The sequence below is a fragment of the Stegodyphus dumicola genome, chromosome X2, assembly GCF_044657685.1.
Source record: "Stegodyphus dumicola isolate Sdum_Otavi_A_Nest chromosome X2, ASM4465768v1".
Lineage (NCBI taxonomy): Eukaryota > Metazoa > Arthropoda > Arachnida > Araneae > Eresidae > Stegodyphus > Stegodyphus dumicola.
The window spans coordinates 116,779,983-116,800,964 of NC_140781.1; the positions used below are offsets into that span (position 1 = coordinate 116,779,983).

The 20,982-nt window shown below is 33.5% G+C and overlaps 1 protein-coding gene across 5 annotated transcripts in view; it reads left to right on the forward strand.

Annotated features, from left to right (window-relative positions):
• Positions 1–18,184, forward strand: part of LOC118188529 (recombining binding protein suppressor of hairless-like) — a 192,008-nt gene extending 173,824 nt beyond the window's left edge. For all 5 annotated transcript variants that reach the window (XM_085809823.1, XM_085809825.1, XM_085809824.1 and 2 more), the window contains 6 exons: positions 382–494; positions 3,906–4,046; positions 4,358–4,513; positions 7,196–7,299; positions 9,191–9,272; positions 15,928–18,184. In XM_085809823.1, the coding sequence (XP_085665949.1) occupies positions 382–494; positions 3,906–4,046; positions 4,358–4,513; positions 7,196–7,299; positions 9,191–9,272; positions 15,928–16,143 (812 nt within the window). In that variant the 3' untranslated portion in view covers positions 16,144–18,184. The remainder of the gene's footprint in view (positions 1–381; positions 495–3,905; positions 4,047–4,357; positions 4,514–7,195; positions 7,300–9,190; positions 9,273–15,927) is intronic.
• Positions 18,185–20,982: the final 2,798 nt, after the last annotated feature.

Sequence of the window (20,982 nt, forward strand, 5' to 3'; positions counted from 1 at the left end):
CTGCAGATTCGCTTTATTATCTAACCTTTGAAATACAATGTGTGAAAAACGCGAATTGCAATAAATTTCACTTAGCAAACATGTGCCCAGGAGAAGGTATTTATTGCTTGGCTTCATTTAACAGCTATTCTTAACACCTTTTTTAGCTACTTTACTCCTGTTTCCATGTTGTATTTTGATGCAGCTCATAAATTAAAATATTTCTCTTTATTATAAATTAAAAATTTTTCTAACTTAAGTAATTTTATACTGTTTACCAAAGCATTTTTTTAAATTTTAATTAAATATTCGAATGGTGAACAGTCACATGAAACTGATTAACTCATAAGCCATTTGTTTCATTAAACACCTTCCTACTACATTGCATTCTGTTTACTTCAGTGGATGATAATGAATCAGAATCTGAGGAATTTACCGTAAGGGATGGCTACATACATTATGGTTCTACTGTCAAACTTGTTTGCTCTGTAACGGGAATGGCTCTACCAAGGCTGGTAAGTTTCTTGACCTGTTTCTTACTTACAATAATATTAATCTTATATAAATTTATAATTTGTTTTCCAAAGACATTTTACTAATAAATACATTTTAATCATAGATGAGCTTCTGCTTGCAAAAAATATTTTTACTAATTACACTTTTTTTATCCTAAAATTTACCAGTGCATGTTTTCTTCATTTTTAAACAAAACACTTTAGGTTATTAACTTTTTTTAATATTAGGTATATAACACTAACGGCTAATATTCAAAATTAAATGAAAAAAGTTATGTTTTTCAAGCCTAAGTTAAAAATAGAATATAACGTATAAATTTACTTTAAAATACTTCTGCTATAGAAATGCAGTTTTGAAACCTTTGATACTGCATATTAACCTTAAAAGTATCACTATTAGTAGGCATAAGCATCCTTCAGGAAAAAGAACCGTATGAGGTTAATATAAAAGGTAGGTAATTTTATTCAAAATACATTTATCAGTTTATAAAAAATTTTGAGGTATTTCTCTTTTAAGTCATTATGATTTTACAGTTTTAAAACTAGAAATCTGTAAAGAATCGGTTGTGCTGTTTTGGATCTATTGAATGACAAAAGAATTTGGGAAATGAAAGGGATATCATCTTAAACAAACTCGAATTTGAAGTTTGTTGCAATTCATTGTTGAATTTTAACCTGGTGTACTATTTATAGCTTTGCTAGGTATCCTCATAAATGTCATCTGGTAAAATTAATTGAGTGGTTAATAGTATGTTAAAATTAAAACGCACGGTTTTCAATAATGTTGTAACCTTAAATAAAGTATTATCATTTTATAACAAAGTAATTAAAAGCGTATGGCAATACAATAACATATATGAAAAAATATTGTGCACGCATATTCATTAATTTGATGAATGATTTATTTAAAAATAATGAAACGTTTCTGACTCCTGAAAATACGTAATAAGATAATAAAATTTATGCATAAGATATATGGAAGTTGCTATACTTTAAATCGCAGCCTGTAATGACGAGTAAACTTTGTTAAACATTCCCTAAATTTGGCCTATTGTTGATGCTGAGAATAAAGCTAAACATAGTAGAAGTCATTTTAGAACTACTGTGTTTCCTCTGATTCTGTAGTATGCGTATACCTCTGGTTCGTAACTATCATCTAATAACAGTACATACAGAGACATCAAGATATTTATACATTCATAGCCATGATTCAGACATTACATTCTTTGCTACTGATGTTTCATGAACATCCTTTAAGAATCAATTTTACAAAATATTATGGTTTATTTACTTCTATTAGTGAAAATAAAGCTTGTTGGAATCAAAGAAAAATTTTACAGCTGGCGATATTTGCATAGAACTATTTAAAAAGCTTATTCAAATGATGCAAGTGCTTCAAGTGAGCGTCAGCTTTTCGCACTGTTAATTCTGTTTCATTTGTCAACGCTTCTGAATTTAATTCCAGTTACAAATAGTCTATTTCTTCATAAAATGCATAAGTCTAAATGGTAGTCGGCTGAAAATTCCATTGGTGTTTATTTTCTATTCGATCGCTGTCCATGACATTTCTTATAAGTACGCACGCTTAGCATGTCTTGCATCATAATATATGATTACCATTATTTTTATTTATGTGGTTAAACTGAAGTTTTATCAAGATCAGTATTTCACAAGAGAAACAATGAAACAAGAGAGATGCTTTCTTTATGACTCGAACTCCGGACATTCCTATTTCTAGCTGAATATGTTTTTTAATCACACCACGAAGATGCGCGGTAAGGAGGGTGAAAATACCTTAAGATTACTTAAGTCTTTATTTTCGGCGATCATATATATCAGCACATTAGTATATTGAAAAATTTATCAACTGCCAAAATTTAATAAAATCGTGTAATGTTTCATTAACCATTACGCATATTTTTTAAATATTTTTTACACTTTTGTCGTCTTATACGGCATTTTATTTTTCATTCTTATTCTGAAAAATTGAATGTAAACTAAGCATTTTCATTCTAGATATTCTCCATTCAAGAACCACCTTAAAAAGTCACACCAATACCTGTAACTGGACTTTTTCCTTTTCTTTACGTAGCGACAAACACGCAGTAGCTTAAATCTGGAGGTGTAGACAAAGAATTCTATACATATTATCTATGATTTTTCTCAAAGTTCAGTCTTATATACCAGTGATGTTTAGTTACCGTTTAATAATGAGAATGTAAAGAATTCAAAATTCCTACATTTTAACTGAAAAATCTCCGTACTTGTAACTCATGCGGTCGGAACTCAAGTGAAACATCCTACAAAAACAGCATTTGTTTTGCCCCTTGGTAAAGTCAGAAAAGGCATTTCTTGTTTTCAAGAGGTATAAAGAATACTCGTGTTACGTTTTACAGTACCACTTCCCATTGCTACTGTTCGAGAAAAGGTCTTACTGATGAAAAGTATCAAATAATTTTGTATTTATTATTCAATTGACCTTCTTATTTTCATATTATATATCATTTTTAGATTACCATCCAAGTTTGACGATTAGTCAATATTCTAATTATATCCGAAGATATTTCATGAGATTTGGATTAGGTTTCTGAGCAGGCTAGTAATTTTCTGAACGCGCATATCTTCATTTCATTTACATGAACTCTGCTTTATGGATCTTACTTTACATAACTGTCTTGTGGCTGAACTGAACTGACGAGAGAAATGGGAGAAAAGTCTTCACCGAAATGCCATTATAATGCTGTAAGCATGTAAAAGCCTAAAATGTTATTTCGCTCCTTAGTATTAGAACAATATTTCTTCGTAACACTGGAATTGAATCCAACCCAAACCTGAAAACAAAATCTAGGTACGTTTTACATTAGAGTTCCCAACCGACTTAATGTTATTTGAGATCCTTAAGTACCAGACTAATGTGATGAGCATATAGTAGAGAGTAATTCATCATTCTAGGCCTTCTCTTCTCAACAATCCGTAAAGCACTAAGATTTACATTACTTCGCGTGATTATCTACTGGTCATGTTAGTTATTGATTTCTGAATTCATTCATTTAAATCTTTGCAGAACAGATCAGAAAAATTCTATAAAGCGAAGTGTTTTCTCCGAAGTATTTTTCTTCGCATAACGTGTAGTGAAATTATTGTTAGTTTGCTGAAAAAAATTATTGTAGAAAGAAGTAGAATGGTTAGGTACATTTGCTTTAAAATCCTAAGATTAGATTTACTAGATAGATTTAAGGTACTACAAACAAATTACATATAACCGCAAAATTTTACCTTGAGACTCTTTTGTGGATGAATATATTAGTAATAATCTTTGTAGACTGATAGTTAATTTTTTTCTTTGAAAAATTTAGAATTTTATGTGGGTGATTTTGACAAAAAAGAATGATGATTTTCTTTTTTCCTAAGATTATTAGGAAAGTAGATAAACAGACTGCTTTGTTGGATGCTGATGATCCAGTTTCACAACTCCACAAATGTGCATTTTATATGAAAGATACGGAACGAATGTACTTATGTCTATCTCAGGAGAGAATAATTCAGTTCCAGGTAATCTATTTTACAGTATTTTAGCTTGCTTGTTGTTTTTTTTCTAACTTGAAAAATAATTTATAATCTGCATTTCAAAATATTCCAACTATTAGTGAATTTAAACGATACGTTATTTCTGTAACGCGACTGGTATAATTACATACTTATATAAAAAGTGTAAGCCGAAACTGTGCGAAAAATTTCGCATTTTTCTTTCAAATGCAATTTGTAAATTATATTATTCCCTTCTATAAAACCATTAAGAATCCAAAAACGTTATCTAAATTTAGTCTGTTAATGCTTATTTTTATTATAATTTTTCCTAATAGGCTACGCCGTGTCCCAAAGAACCTAATAAAGAAATGATTAACGATGGAGCTTCATGGACCATCATAAGCACCGATAAAGCAGAATATACTTTCTATGAAGGTATGGGTCCAGTGAGAGCACCTGTGACTCCTGTTCCTGTAGTGCACAGTTTAAATGTAAGGATAGTTTATGCGAAAGATATTCCTTCAGCTCATGGGCATGTTGTTTTTACCGCTCTTTCTTCGAATTTTATTTCTTTCATTGTGGTGTTTTTTATGAAAAATAACTCAGGTTCAATCATTTCATACTGTCTAATGTGTATTTCTGGTCTTATAATTTTATGTTTTGCCATTATAGAACTTTTAATTACATGAAATGCTTATAGTCAGTGTTAATTTAAATTGTAAATAAAGGCATTTTTAAGTGCGATACTTATGTATCTTTTATATATTATCGTTTCCATTGGAATCAAAATTCAATATGTCTTACAAAAAAAAAAAAAAAAATTAAGATTTCATCTCGTCTTAGTCAATATAGTGGTTAGTAATGCTGGCTGTAACACCATATAATGTAGCATAGATGGTGATTATGTTGTACAGTAAACGTGCAGTATTGAAAAGAAATCATTTTCGTGATGTTACTGAGCGATCCGTCACTACCATGCGCACAATGTTCCTGTCATCACGTGAAGTGGTGCACTGAGGTGGATGCGATCGAACACGTCGGTCCGTCGTACCCTCCTGCATCCAACAGTCACATATACTCATTACAGTTTTTTGGTTTCGTCCAACACGATTACCGGTTTCCCTGAAAGATAATCCATACTCTCGGTAGGCCACCATCCCTTCCTCTGTCGAACCGTGACCTTCGACCGTTCTCGAAGGCCACGGTCGAACTCGGATACAACGCAAGGCGAAAACGACGTCGTACAAAACATCGTGAGAGATAAAGGAAGCAAGGAGAAAACATCGCAGTTCTAAAACGCCGTGGTAAAAAATATCGTGGCCAAAATTAAAGCGGTTAAAATATTTCGCAGTTTTAAAATATCGCCGTCGAAAATACCGTGGTAAAAAATAAAGTACTAAATAAATCATCGCAGCCGTGCGTTTTCCAGGCTTTATTAGTTGTAAGGGCATATTCGCATAATGACTTGTGAGCGCAAGAAGGAAAGGGAATATTTTTGCTTTTATAGTTCATATTTTTGAATTAACTAATAATTTGTTGATGAAACAATAAGGAAACTTAAGCATTTAAAAGCTGAGAATGAATAGAAAATTAATGCAACTTACAGCACTTAATTTTACACTTACATAGTTAACTAACAAAAGTCCTTAATAAATTAATCTTATTTTTTATAAAGTTTTACGGCTAATTTTTCAAGAAAAATGTAGTCTAAAAAAGGCTAGAAAAAGGAAGATCACAAATCATTATGTGAATATGAATTTACAACTTTTAAAGCCTGGAAAACACATGCCTGCGATGTTACAGTTATGCGATGATTTGTAAGTGCTTTATTTCTTACCACGGTATTTTAGACAACGATGTTTTGTATCACGATGTTTTAGAACTGCTGTAGAGGCATTAGGTATTTTTGAAGCAGGAGAGATGAAAAATGAGCAACGCCTTTGCCGGGAATCGAACTATGGACCTATAGAATACGCGCCCAACATGCTGACCACTACACCACGAAGGCATGCTAAGAAAACGGGAGAAATACCTCATGAACCCCCCCCTTTTAAAGGGCGATCGAGGATTAGGGGACGCAATCGCCAAATCCTGGTGGGAAGAATCATCATCCACCACCCTTTTAGTTCGGGCGCCACTATAGAGACATTAGGATTTTTTGGAAGCAGGAGTGATGAAAAATGAGCAACGCCCTCGCCGGGAATCGAACCACGGACCTCTGGAATACGCGCCCAGCGTGCTGACCGCTACACTACGAATGCATGCTAAGAAGGCGGGTCCCATCACTTCGATGCCCTAAATAGTATATATGCTTATTGGTTAATCCAGCCTTGATTTCCTCATGCGTCCTTCTTGTGGTGCAACGTATAAGATAATGGTATAATAGGGGGAATATCCTCTCTTTGACTATGGGTGACGGTCCTGTGCATTTCTGAAGACTTCATGCTCCTATTACTTTAAAGAATTAAGGCATTCTTTTTTTTTTTTTTTTTTTTTTTTTTTTTTTTTTCCTATGTGACGGTGAATTTATCTCATTAGCATTTGGAAGATCGATTCCAGGAGGTTAATTTTTCAGAAAAATCTGATGACCCTACGCTATCAATATTTATACATTGCTTCTGCTGTGAAATGAAGACATGAGAAAATTCGTTCTATAACATATTTCAATAAATTCCGATTAAAATTCATTTCATTTGATAAAGTATTCAGTCTGTTGGTTAGATTCTGGCTGAAAACTTACATCGACCATATACAAAATTTTCTTTGTATTACAATTTGGAACTAGCAGCTTCATATATAAATTTATAACTTGATAAGTTCTTCATGTTTGTATTTATATTTACTCTTCTTGCACACTATTTAATTTTCTTCATTTACTCCTACAAACACATCATTTGAAATTTTCAATGATTTCTAGAACACTTCTCTCATCTTCCTCTTTTGTAAAATTTTCCTCATTTTACTTATTCATTAATTGGAACACTTTTTCGAATTTATTTGCCAGTGCAGAGGAATTAGGTTCAACTATGTTTCTGGAATTCTCACACATTTTCTTCTTAGCAAGTTAAAAAAAAAAAAATGTATTGTGACAAAATTTCTCAAAAATTATATTTTAATTTATTGTCATGCCTCTTAACTTTGAAGTAAAAATTACTGTTTTTCTTAAATTGCAGCTAAATGGTGGAGGTGATGTTGCGATGCTAGAATTATCTGGTGAAAGCTTCACTCCTAATCTCAGAGTATGGTTTGGAGAAGTTGAAGCTGAAACAATGTATAGGTAATTAAAACTTTTCGATTTCTATACATTCTATAATTTTAAATGTATAATATTATTATTTTATTCCTTGAATAATTGATGATTTTATTAATATAACTTAATAACAATCCGAAAAGTAATATTTTAGTTACAAATATTGAAATTTGATCTGAAATGTAGAGTAGATATCGTCGCATTAATCTAGTAGTAATCTAGTCTGAAGCTGAATTATAGACATACGGGGTACTTCAAAATGGCTGCATTATTAGCTATCTCTTGAATGGTCGATACACAGTTCCTGTTAAAAACTCTAACGAAATAAAATGGACTTTCATATTATGGCAATTTTGATTTTGTAACAAATATTAATAGATAAACTCAAAGTTTAATTTTTTTTATACGCGTTCTGTATAGGGGAAGAACCCGTTTCGGTACTGAAAAGCTCTAGTTCCTTATGCCACTAAAAAAATTTTTTTTTAAATTCTCCAATAAGTTCAACTCACATTGAAAAATTATGATTTAATCACTTTCAGCCTATAAAAGGAAAAAATAAAGACGTTATTTAAGGGAAGTATAAAAAATTATTTAAGATTGAATAAAAAAACTTCGAATTTTTAGCATTTCTGTAATTGAGGTATTGAAGTTCACGCTTCTATATTAAAATCTTTCTAATATAAAAGTTTTTCTTTCAAACGTTTTCATCTGTATCTGTGCTCAATACTAAGCGCACGCCGTTCCCATAAATTTTAATTAATGATTCCTTAGTTTCTTAGATGATATAGGGATAAATCCTTTTTTATTCGATTAATTCGTCTTTGAGAAGCATTTTCTTTTTGATACTTTTCTCCCCCTCGGGGCTCATATAAAAATTTACATTTTACATGTAAATTTCATATAAAATAATTCCCGTATAAATTCCAAAATTCCTGTATAATATTCCCATATAAAATTTGCATTTTTATATGGAAATTCATAAAATTTTGGTAAACGTAATTACGTGAATGTCAGGAATGTCACAGTATAAAAACATTACCCATTCGATTGGCTTCTGAAACTGGAAAATTAAATGTAGAAACAATTTCAACAGATACTTTAGTCATCCATTGTTCTTGTATATGATAACATAATTGAAGTAAAAATAAATGAATAATTTCAAGCAATGAATTTGTCACTTTTAATAGCTTAGCCTGTGATATTAAATGCATCTATCAGTTATCAGTAATGTAATTGTTGTTGTCTTGTCCATGAATTGCATGGAAAAACAATTTCCAGAACCTCAAGAAGGTTGAGCTTGTACTTCCACCCCAAATTTGAGGGAGAACACCCCGGGGTCTGGTCGGGAGTTTCTTACCCTTCCACCAAACCGCACGAGAGGACTTTCGGCTCGCCATATATTTAGAGTATCCCATGCCGCAAAGACACTATACATTTATAAACATCCCTGTCTTTCTCCGGGATTCGAATCCGGGCCCTTCGGTACCGCAGTAGGCTCGCCTAATCACTTTCGTTAACCTCGTTCGGAAGGCTATCAGTAATTAGCATTATTTGTAATTTTAGTCTTCAGCTATGTATAGTTTGTGCCAGAATTATACTCAGGTTTTCTTGTAAACAACTATCACTTGAATTGACTTTTTTGATGCGGAATTTTCCAAATTTCTGCTAAGAGTAGTAAAAAAGTATACCACCTTTTTAATGGCATATTTACTTCTGTTGCAATTAGTTTCTTCATGATATAACTTTTGCACTGTAATTAAAATTCAAAATGTATGTGAAAAATATTTGTTAAATGATATTTAATTTTTTTTTAAACCTGCAATAGTCGTAAATAGCTTGAGTTCTTTAAAAGCTGTTCAGAGGTTTTTAATTTTTCCAAAAACAAAAAATGACTAAACATTTTAATTATTTATTTCAGATGTCAAGAAAGCATCTTATGCGTAGTTCCTGACATATCTGCCTTTAGGGAAGGGTGGCAATTCGTGCGACAGCCAACTCAGGTAAATTTATGACATTGTTTTCTTGTTAAATTTTGCTTAATATGAAACTATTTTAAAGAAAGAGGAAACATTTACAGCAAGAGTTTTATTTGATTTCTCTAACTTCTTTCTTGTTTGGTTTTGGGGAAAAAAAAATTTACTTGTGAGTTTACCAAGATGTTATAAGCATGAAGTAAATTCATTTTAAGTATGGTTCCAAAAATTTGTTTCACGTAAAATGATAGCAATATTTTTATAAGTCGCTGATTTTTTTTAAGTTAAATTACATCTTCATTTCTTGAATTAAATTTATATTGCATTATTCTTTGAACATTAATGCAAATCGCGTAATCGGATACAAGATGAGAATAATGAAAATTTAAACGAGATTTTAAATTGCAGTATAAAGATCTGAATAGTTGTAGAATATCAACAATTACTTGCATAGGTTACAAATAAAATTGTTTTGATAAAAGCATAGTCAACCAATGTTTATCGCTTGTAGAGACATTAGGTATTTTTTTGGAAGCAGGCTAGATGAAAAATGAGCAAACACCTTCGCTGGGAATCGAACCACGGACCTCTGGAATACCGGCCCAACGTGCAGTACCACTACACCACGAAGGCATGCTGAGAAGGTGGGAGAAATACCTTATATACTCCCCTTTTTAAAGGGCGACTGGGGTTTTTAGGATTCCCAATTGCCAAATCTGGGTGCGGAGAATCATCATCCAACAACCCTTTTAGTTCGAGCGCCACTGTAGAGTCATTAGGCTTATTTGGAGGCAGACAATATGAAAAATTAGCAATCGCCTTCGCCGGGAATCGAATCACTAACCTCTGAATACTGGCCCAGCGTGCAGAACCACTACACCACGAAGGCAGGCTAGGAGAGCGGGAGAAATACTTTACACGCTTATATTTGGTATGTTGCTGTGACAGTTACAAACAATTTTGACCTCCAAGGAAATGTTCAGAGGCTGAAAACTAAATGAGGAACAAAAGATCAAGAAGGAGGCATATTTGAATGCGAAATATTTTGGAGTTTAAACTAGCTAGGTACAATCTAAATTGTTACATAACTGTAAAGTTCTGTGGGAAAATGTCATGTCGAGAAGCCAAGGTCTTGCGTTGCTTACTGTGCGTTATCAATGAAAAGAATAAAGTGATTACTTCAGCATAAATTTGCATTCAGACCTTTCCCTCTGTAGTATAAATGAATTATGAATTTTTCATTTAATAAGCGAAACGAAATTATTTATGACCTGTATTATGTGCTGCATATAACATTTCTTCAAAATACCATCAGGACTGTACACAAAAGCCATCAAATACAACATTAAATGTTATGAAAGAATGATTAAGATTTTCTTCAAGATAAAAAGGTTAAAGAGCGGGGTCCGATTAATCACTATGCAATATACACTGCTGGCCATTAAAATTGCAACAGAATGAAGGAAAGCAAATCCAAAAAAGATATTTATTCTCCATAAACAGTATGGCATGAAGACAAAGTGATAAAATTCTTAAGCAGTTTGGGGGTTTACAGCGGGGCGAAATTAATAGAAATAGCTGCCACCTCTGGGAGCTAAAACGGCCCTTACCCGGTTAGGCATGGAGTCGAACTGGGCTTAGATGACAGAAACGGGCAACTCATTCCATGTTGTTTAAAGTCTATGCCACACTTCATCAACCGTATTAGCTGGAGAGAAGGAGCGGGCCAGTCTCTCAGCAATTCATGACCAGTTCAATAGGTGACAGATCAGGAGACTGTGCAGACCAGGGCAGCAGCAGAAATCGAGGACCCTGTGTATCGAGGAAGATCAGAACACGACGTGCAACGTGTGTTTTTGCATTATCTTGGTGGAAGATGGCGTTTGGCAGGCCTCGAAAATAGGGCATAACCACTGGGCGTAAGACGTCAGAAATGTACCAATCTGCGTTCAAATTACCGTCAATCCGAACCGTAGAGGTGCGTGTCGTGTACCCAATGACTGCCCAAACCATCACACCAGGTGCAGGGCCCCTATGCCGATATCGAACGTAAGCAGGCGACGTGCGGTCTCCTCGGGGTCTCCAAATACGTATACGGCCACCAGAATACTGCACGCAGAACCAGGACTAGTCTGAAAAGATCACATTGTGTCCCTCCTGTATCCAGCTTTGTCGTTCGGCACACCACTGTTGCCGTCTTTTTCTCTGCTGCATTGTCAAGGGAAGCCGAAGTAATGGTTGCCGTGCTGATGGTCCACGCTGCTGCAAACCTCGACGCACGCACCGTACGAGCGGATATTGGGCGTGCTGGCAAACATGCCCATTTCCTGACTAATGGTCCGTGATGTGGTGATGTGGTTGAACGCTTTTGCAGGGCTGACCTCACAATATGTCTCTCCTCTTGGGCGTTAGTCATGGCAGGGCGTTGAGATGCTGCATGCCGTTCAGTATGACCCTCAACAATTCATTGATTCCATAGTTGCATGACAGTGGTTGGATGTCGATCAGTGCAACGGGCGATATCACCGAACGATAATACACACTCTCGATAGGCAACGATCCTCCCTCTATCGAATTTCGATATTTGCTCCTAAGCATTTCTTATTATTATTCGAGGCATAACAAAATATTCTGAGCAAACCGCGACCTTACAAAGCGCTTTCCGAATGAGAAATCCATTACACAACTTTTCTTTTATGCAGTGCTTCAGATGTCGTTTCTCCCTCCTGCGTCTAAACGTCGTCCTAATCTCTTCTTCCTTTCATGTGATTTTGACGTTCATTAGGTTATTCCTTCCCGGTGTTGCAATTTTAATAGCCAACAGTGTAAATGCACGTGTTTAGGACATAAAGGAAAAGAGGCGTTACGAAAACGTCAGGTATTCAAGAAAAGGGGCACAAAAAAAATTTGCCATTCTTGGTTTGACTGGAATGTATGATGGAGCTAAACCAAAATTGAGAGTGAGAAGAAATGAAGAAAAAATTAGTCTGAGCATATGTGGAGGCACCAAAATCTTTTAAGTGCGCAGGTTCTCTATAAATCTTAATCCGGCCCTATTAAAGCGTATTATCTGGTAAGTAAGTTTGAATTTCATGTTGTAGGAAATTATCAAAAACATTATTTTCATTGTTATAGACAAGTAATTTATTTATCGTTTGTGAATATTAAACCACGGGATTTTTTTATTTTATTTACTTATTTATTTTGGTAATATGAAGCTTTGAAATAAACGTTACTCAGGCTTTATTTCTAGTGTCAGCCTCACACATTGAGATTACATAGGACAAAGTTGCTCCCATATTGAAATTATGTAGGACAAGCTGATGCACATATAGCAGAACAACAAATATACTTAATGAATAAGATTGCATATTTTCCATTAAAGCTTTTAAAATTTTGACTTTTCATTATGTATGGTGTCTTCGTGAGTTCATTCTACACTTAACACTTTTAGTTACCAATCTGAATCTCAGGAAATGTTTGATTTTCTTCATGCCTCTTAACTAGTGGTGTAGCTAGAGCTTTTGCTGTCCCTCTTGATACACAAATAATTTTAAAAAATGTTAAAATGATGTATAGGTAAATAAATTAAAACTGCCGCAATGATCCACACGTCAAAGCTCTATAAAATAATGCTTTATGCGAAAAATGCCTCCCCCAAAAATTTGCCGTCCGAGGCGGATTGCCCCTCCGCCCCACTTAGCTGCGCCATTGTTTCTAAACTGGATCTTAGGATTGATGCTAACTTAGCATTAATCTGTTACACTAAAAGATAATTGGTACTTCGAAATTTTATACTTCATATCTGGAAATGCGAAACATATACAGCGTCTGTTCGAAAAGTTTAAAGACAGATTTTCTTCCTAACATTGCAATCATAAATGGAAATCAAAAGTGGGAATGCTATTCCCAGATGTTATGAATCGGTTATGCAAGAGGATTCAGCAAGTTCGTACGAAACGATGGAAGGAGAGTGATTTCTTCTTGTTGCACGACAACAAGGCGCATATTTACACGGCTGGGAAATGTGGTGCCGTTTCTAGCGAAAAAACGTAATCCAGTTCTTAACCACTCTCCATATTCACTCGATTTAGTGCCGAGTAACTTTTTTTTTAATTCCCGAAAATAAATTTTCTCGTGAAGTGTCGATGCTATCACGACGTAAACGACATTTAAGCCACAGTGACACACAAGTTGAATAATATCCCAAACAAGGACTTTTCTGACAGTTTCATATAGTTTGTAACGTTGCGTGCCTCCAACTTGCACGCAACCAAGAGGTGACTGTGGAAACTGGATAAAACACCGAGTCTTGTGAAGGGTTTAAGTCCCTTTTTATTCAACGTAAAAATTACAATTGCGTGCTCTTGACGCTTACAGACGGCGCCAACTCGGCTGTCAAATAAAAATAATAACCTGAAAAGAAACTAAAGACAAGACTCTAACTACGAGGCTCTCTAAAATAACTAACTCACCGCGTTTTACAACACCGCTGCTAATTCAGCAGACTTGAAGCTCACTTGAACGATTAACACTACTTTCCGCCAAGCACATAGGCCGAAACGCGGGGTTCTTCAATTTCTCGCTAACTACCTCCGCGCTCGTGAAGTAAGAATATCACACCCCGAACTTGTTTCCTTCCTATTTAAATCATAATACTTCCGCTGATAATTTGAATCCTTGCGCGTTCTACTAAAATTTACATATTCTGGCATTGGCAGTTCCAGGGGAAAGTAAGGCTTGACAGGAAAGATAGTTTAAACTTAAAATAAATGTTAGTTAAAATAAATATAAACCCTACAAGTTGTTTAAACCCTCTTTGTGTTTTACTCAAGTGGAGGACACTATGTACAACATCTGAAGCATTAAAACTTTCATCTTAAGTTTTCTGTAGTATTTGTTAATCCAGTTTAGGAACGTCTTGTACAGATGGTGCATATAGTACTTCTATTAAAGCTTCAGTGGACCGCCTCATATTGCTTGAATTTTCTGTATATTCGAATTTTATTTACCCCTTTCCTTATTTGGCTTATATAAAATAGTTGAATTTTGGTTCAAAATTCGGAATTGTTTGTACTTCGCTTTCGGTTTGGTTTGGTTTACTAGATTACGGCAAAGCACTCGGGGGCTATCTGCCTTAAGAGAGGGATGCCTTCGTGGAGGACTTTTTAAGGGAAACTGGCTCGTATGCACGTTACACATGGAGAAAACCACGAAAACACCCTAGCAACCAGCCCGTTCGCGGGATTCGAACCTCGGACCGAACTACCAGTGTTCAGCGACTTCACCGCTCGGCCGCTGGTGGGCCCTCTTTGCTTTCGGAACTGTACTGCGAAATTCGAAACTGCACTTCGCTTTATATTATTCATGTAGTGCAGGGGTTCTCAACCGATGGTACGCGTACCACTGATGGTACGCAAGAGAGAAATAGGTGGTACGCAAAGAAGCAAAGTAGGTTTAACTATTAAATTCAAAAATTAAAACCACAACATCCTGATTGTGTTTTTTTCTCTAACACTCGTAAATTCATGCGATCTGAGCTTTTTTCAAGAGTAGTGGTGGTGGTAGTACTTTGTAGTGGTGGTACTAAATGTTTTCCATTTTTGTTTAGATGGTACGCGTTAGTCAAAAGGTTGAGAACAGCTGATTTACTGTGCACAATTTTTTACAGGCAGTTTATATCAGGTTGCCTTTATAACCGCTTCTAATCTGACGACAATGTTTAAACAACGTATCATGTACTGAAATTCCAGCTCGGTTATCTGAAACATTTTCATTGATTTTGTTAAGCCATTTTCTTTCCCAAATGTTTTATGAAAATTAAGATATTTTAATTAAATTCTTTCATACATTTGTTGCACATTTTACAATAAAAATTTTGTTAGTCATGTTTTTTTTTATTATTTAAAGAATTCGTGAGCATTTTTAAATATTCCATTACCTTAGAGGAAGCCAATTCGGTTTTTTGTTATGAATCTGGTTCAAGTCTTCTAATAGCCTCCGTTCATAGAGGTTGCTTTCCTCCTCTGGAGTCAAATAGCTAGCTGAGATCTAATCTATCATATATTCAACTGCATTATTAATTCTTTGGTTCTAAATGAAGGAAAGAATTAATTACTCATATGGCAAGAAATGAGCTAAAGAACGATATAGTTATTTTTTACAGAAACTAAGAAATGGATAAAAACCTAATTCTAACATGTTGGACAAAGTAAGAACGTTCATCCAAAAAAACGTTCACAGTAGCTTTCGCGCTTATTGTTGGATTATTAGACCTACCAGTAACTGATTAAGCTTAACGTACATTTCAAGCAGGTTTCCATGCAATATGAAAACAATTTCTTGGTTCTTTCAGTCAATATACTTGAGAAACTCTCTACTAATGCTATTATACAAATAGGATCATAACACCTTTTCTCAAGTTATTCTCTAGATTTTTGGATTGGCTAAGAATTATGCTTTGCATATTCACATATAGAAAAAATGCAAATGACATTCTTCTAAATAAACTGCTTTTTATGTAACAGATTTACTGTTGATATTAATTGTACTAAAAATTATTTACTTCATTTATAAAATAAGAGCTACTGATATTTTTTAATTTCCATCTTACCATAGGCTATATATGCAAAGTTTCTATTACTTAATACCGATACCTAATTATGTTGATTTTCTATTATAGGTTCCCGTTTCTTTGGTTCGCAGTGACGGTATCATTTACGCAACGGGTCTAACTTTTACCTATACCCCAGAACCTGGTCCCCGACCCCATTGTCCTCAAATAGAAGAAGTGTTGAGGCCTGCTGCATTACATACCCATATGGCAGATGGTATGGACCATCATCCACAAGGCTCAGTTATGATGCCTCCTCAGAGTTATCATGACCATAATCTATGATCACGAACTTTTTTTTAAATACAGAAACTTGTAAATATATTTTGTTTTTAAAATACCAGGCTATTTTAAAAACAATTAGTTCATTATTTTTTATTACTTTAATGAACTCAAAGAAGATCCAGACCTAGAAACGTATTTTGACTGATGCGAATGCCTTAACTTTACGAGTAAAAATAGATTAATAATACTTTTTTTTTCTTAAAGACGAAAGGTGCCATTTTTTGTAATTATCATTTTATAGCATTTACATATTGGGGGAAGTTTTAAACACAATTTTTGTAGTATAATATTTCAAAAAAATTAACACTTTTGGACTTTTAGGAGCATTTAACGCGTTTACTTTTAACAGTTCTGTAGTTTTAGAAATGTATATGCGAGCAGTAATAGAGCATATATCACTTTTTAAGATGTTGTTGGCTCATTTTTGAATAATGTATTTGTACAGCTTATAAATTTTTTATGTGAACTTATTTGGCTTCTGTGATGAAGCAGCAATAGCACATATGTAAAGTGCCTACTATTCACCAGGATTTAATGCTTGGTAAATTTGGTGATTTAGACAATGCTCTCTATTGTGATATTTTCTGTAAGGGTTAATTAGTAATATTCTTCTGTATAATCTTAAAAATTTTATGTGTATATATAGATATCCGTATATATTTCTATTGTTTTGTATAAGTTAAGATGTATGTAAGCATTTGTACTGTAACTTTAAGAAACTTTTGGCATACTGTCAACGTGTATATTGTCTCTCTTCCAGATACTGTTTTTCTAGATAATCTACGAGTAAAATACAGAGCTGATGTGATTTTTTAAGAGTTCCTTGATATTAAAGCTTTAAGTTTCTTCGTTTGATGTATTATAAAATGAGATGAATTGTTAAAAACTAATGTTTACAAAAAAATGAAATTTTAAATGATTTTATAGGGAAATTTAAGTGGGTACTTTTTTTACTCATTTATTACATACAAGTTTTTCAACTGGCTAGTAAATATTACACTTAAAAATTTCAATCAGAGTACTTTGAAAACCCTTTTAGATCTTGCTATTCTTTTGTGTTGGTGTGGCTAAGTGAAAAAAATTTCATTTTACCTACACAAAAGTGTGAGAAACGGCAACGATGATATTAATAGCTGATGAAATACTACTCATGAAGGCTGATACGTTGTTTGCCATAAATGTTCTCTTAGGAATGAAGGAATTTATGTAAAATCGTGGTGGGTCAATATTGCAAATTGCTCCTATGATCTTTCCTAAGCCGTTCTGCAAGACCATAATCTTTGCTTCGCGCGGAAATCTATTTGTTATCAGTATAGCTGGCATTCATCTCATTTTAAAAGCGTTCGATATAATTATAAGAAGTAATTTGTTGTAATTTTAATGATATATTTCTCATTGTATATAAATGTGTTCGTTCTTTCCCCTTTTATAATGCTTCATTATTCTTATTAGTGGCATTTTAATAACTTTTGCTGAACATAAATATTACTCATTTTTAAAAGTAGCCCTCTGAAACTTAGCTTCAAAAAATTCACGTTGAATTTCATATGTTTGAATCTTGTTCGCAAATCTCTTGTAACAGTGCATTTCAAATATTCACTTATAAAAAAAATTGGGTTAATAAACAAATCTGCATTTAACTCTTTACAAGTCAATGTGTTATTCAAAATTAAGATGAAAAATAACAAAATTTGCAATTTCTGTACTTCGCTTACAGTATCCTAAAAAACAATGTAATATTTAATTTCAGATTTTTTGTAAATGTACATAGTATAAATAGAATGTTTATTTTTTAATAAAATATTTTAATACTGCTTGATAATTATAGATAACATTACAAAAGCTAAATGCCCATGCTTAGGAAATTTTGTGACAAATTTTAGTGAAACAGTGTAATTCAAATTTGTTGAAATGACAAAAATTCTACTGTATTTATGGTCACACCCACTTTTTACTGGTTTTTTTTCAGTTGATGCATTTCTTGTGATTTACGTGATGTATTGAAGATTAGTCAAACTATATAAATTTTTTTTAATTTGTACTATTTTGTAATTTTATTCAGTTCTTCTTTTGTATTTAGCCTCAAATTTTGGTTCAATTTTCCAGTTCCATAAAGGGCATTTTAATATAGGCTTGGGAAGACGATAGTGTAGTTTTTACTCATTTATACAAGTCTGTAGTTAATCATTGACAATTAATTTAAAATATGATTGTAAATGCTACTTAAAAATTCGACTAATAATTTTGATCAATTCGAATACAGCAATTGGGTTATCCAGCTTACTTTTGAAATGCCAAAAACACTACTGATATCATTATGTCTGATACATTCTTGTTAATCATCAGTACAGAATTAACCAAGTCATGTGGGGGATCTTACGTTTAGTAAGTAAGTAATTACTTATTATAGTTCCAACTTCACTAGAAATGTGTATGGAAATTGTAAACTCTGCACAAAAAAAAGGGGGAGATAGATTTTCATGTCTCGAAAACGCGACTTAGGATATATATTAGATTTATATATAGCATTATTCAAAACTTTTTTTTTCCCTTAATATGTCTCCCAACTTTAAAATGTCCCTTATCTTCTAGCCCTTGAAAGACTTTTCAACTATAATATATTTATCATGTATATCACAGTAGACGAACGAGGTTGTGCTCTTCCTAACGTTTGTTCAGCGACGTCAACTATCTTAACAGAAGTGCGAGAAACGAAGACGCAGTTACATTTATTATTTTATTTTGTTTAATATCCCATCACAGTAATTGCTTTGGAGCAGACTATGAGTCAGTAATGTCCCTCGCTCAAGGATTTTTTTTTTTTTTTTTTTTTTTCCGAAAAGAGCAAACCTTGTAGTACAGTAACTTTGGTATTTATTATAAAAGCAAACTTAATAAAACACACTTTTAAAATTATACCTTTGAGTTTATAATTTGATTCTCAATCGAAAAGTTAAAAGAATGTATTCCCATAGCCACAGCCGTATAGAATGTAACCATATTTCATTTTAACATGAAAAATATTTTTAAAAATTTTTTAAATGCAGGGAACTCTTGATACACTGAATTGTACAAGGGAAAATAGTATTCGGGGAAATAGTATTTTAGGTTAAAATATATTTCAGGGTATCCTTTGGCGAAAATTGTCGGTTCTTTGGCGCCAATCCTGTTTACGTCCAATGCCTTCCCCAGTAAAATGGCGTCCAAAACATAATGCAATAAAACATAATTAAAAGAAAAACTATATAATCTCAATAAACTGCATTTTAAATTAAACAAAGGAATAACATAAGAGTGGAGATACATGTTATTTATAATGCAATCTACGCAGTATAAAAAGGAGATATCGACTTACCTTATTTAAAAATTTCTGTTTCTTCGATATGTGTGACACACAGAATTCCTTTACAGCATCCAGAAATTATTTAAAATTATCTAAACTAGAATGCAACTCTGTATACTGCCATCGCCACATTAATTCACAAAAGTAAAAATGAAATATATACTCTGGATTGTAGGTAGCATTTCTTTCGAAAATCCCTTTCTATTACACCCCAAATACCTTCCATAGTTTTGATATGAGCTCAGGTATCAAAATCCTTAAATCTCACTGCATAATTTACTGAGAGGTGAACGAATCCACTTAAATCTTCCTTTACACACCAGTCAGTCAATGTTTTCTTTCCCAATCGTTGCAAAGTGTACAGAAATTTCAGGTTAATCGTACCATCGGCAGACACTTTTACGGTGTAAAGCACAAAATAAGCAACGTACTTCCTAACCAATATCCATACCTAAGTAAGTCATTGCAAATATTTTCCCATCAGTCAAAATCCCCGCAATCACGCATTACAACTAATCCCATCATAAGAGGGTTTCCATAACATTTAACTACTCAGGTTACCATAAATAAAACAACTTGGCGATAATCCAAGGGGTACCTTAAAATATAGACTAACCGTATTTTAATTCTTAAAACTGAAAGCGATCTTATTGTTTGTTTACTTAATCATGTCAAAGCAAACGAAGGCTATGTGTTAGAGGCTATTTTGGGGGAAGATCTGATAAGGGAAGCTGACTTGTTGCATTAGGCTCCATTCAGATGGTGGTATAAATGTCATAGAGGCATAGTCATAAGACAAAAAATGCAGGAGTTCCGTTTACACCTGCGAGACTGGTCTACACCTCAGCCAATTCGAGAAGCTAAATTTTCGCACGCTTTCATGTGTCTACAGCTTTCACGCTGTTTTCCCGCTCAATCGATTTCGCTCATTCGTTCTGATTGGTTGACTCTTATACCAAATTGGCATAAGAAATTTAACAGCTGCGTCTTGAAAACTAGTATAAACAAGTTAATTGACTATACGCAGAGTCATCAAAATTAATTGAAAATATGTAGGAAACGTCTACTCATGTCTCTCATTTTAATTAAATTAAGTAGTTACTCCTAGCTAGCTCATCAACATCCGCTGTCCGAGTCAAATGGTGTTATTTAAGTCTCGGGTAGGTGAATCAAGTAATCTTTCATCTTCTGTAATTCCGACTGTTTTTACTCTCTGTGTTATTTAGGTATTCTTCTCTAAATTCTGGAGTGAACAAATGAAAAGTGAATTGGTAGAAGAGATAAACAAAAATCTCAACTATGAACAAAAAAAAGGAAAGCTGTGTATGAAAGTATTTATTTTTTCTGAAATTATTAGCTTAAATGAGAAAAACGTAAGGAACTTAGATACGAGGTAATACTATTTGTAATCTTGGTAGGATAGAAGCAAATGCCAGAAAATAACAAAAATGGTTTTAAAGAAAGAAAGATTGTTAACAGAGACAGATGTCAATAGT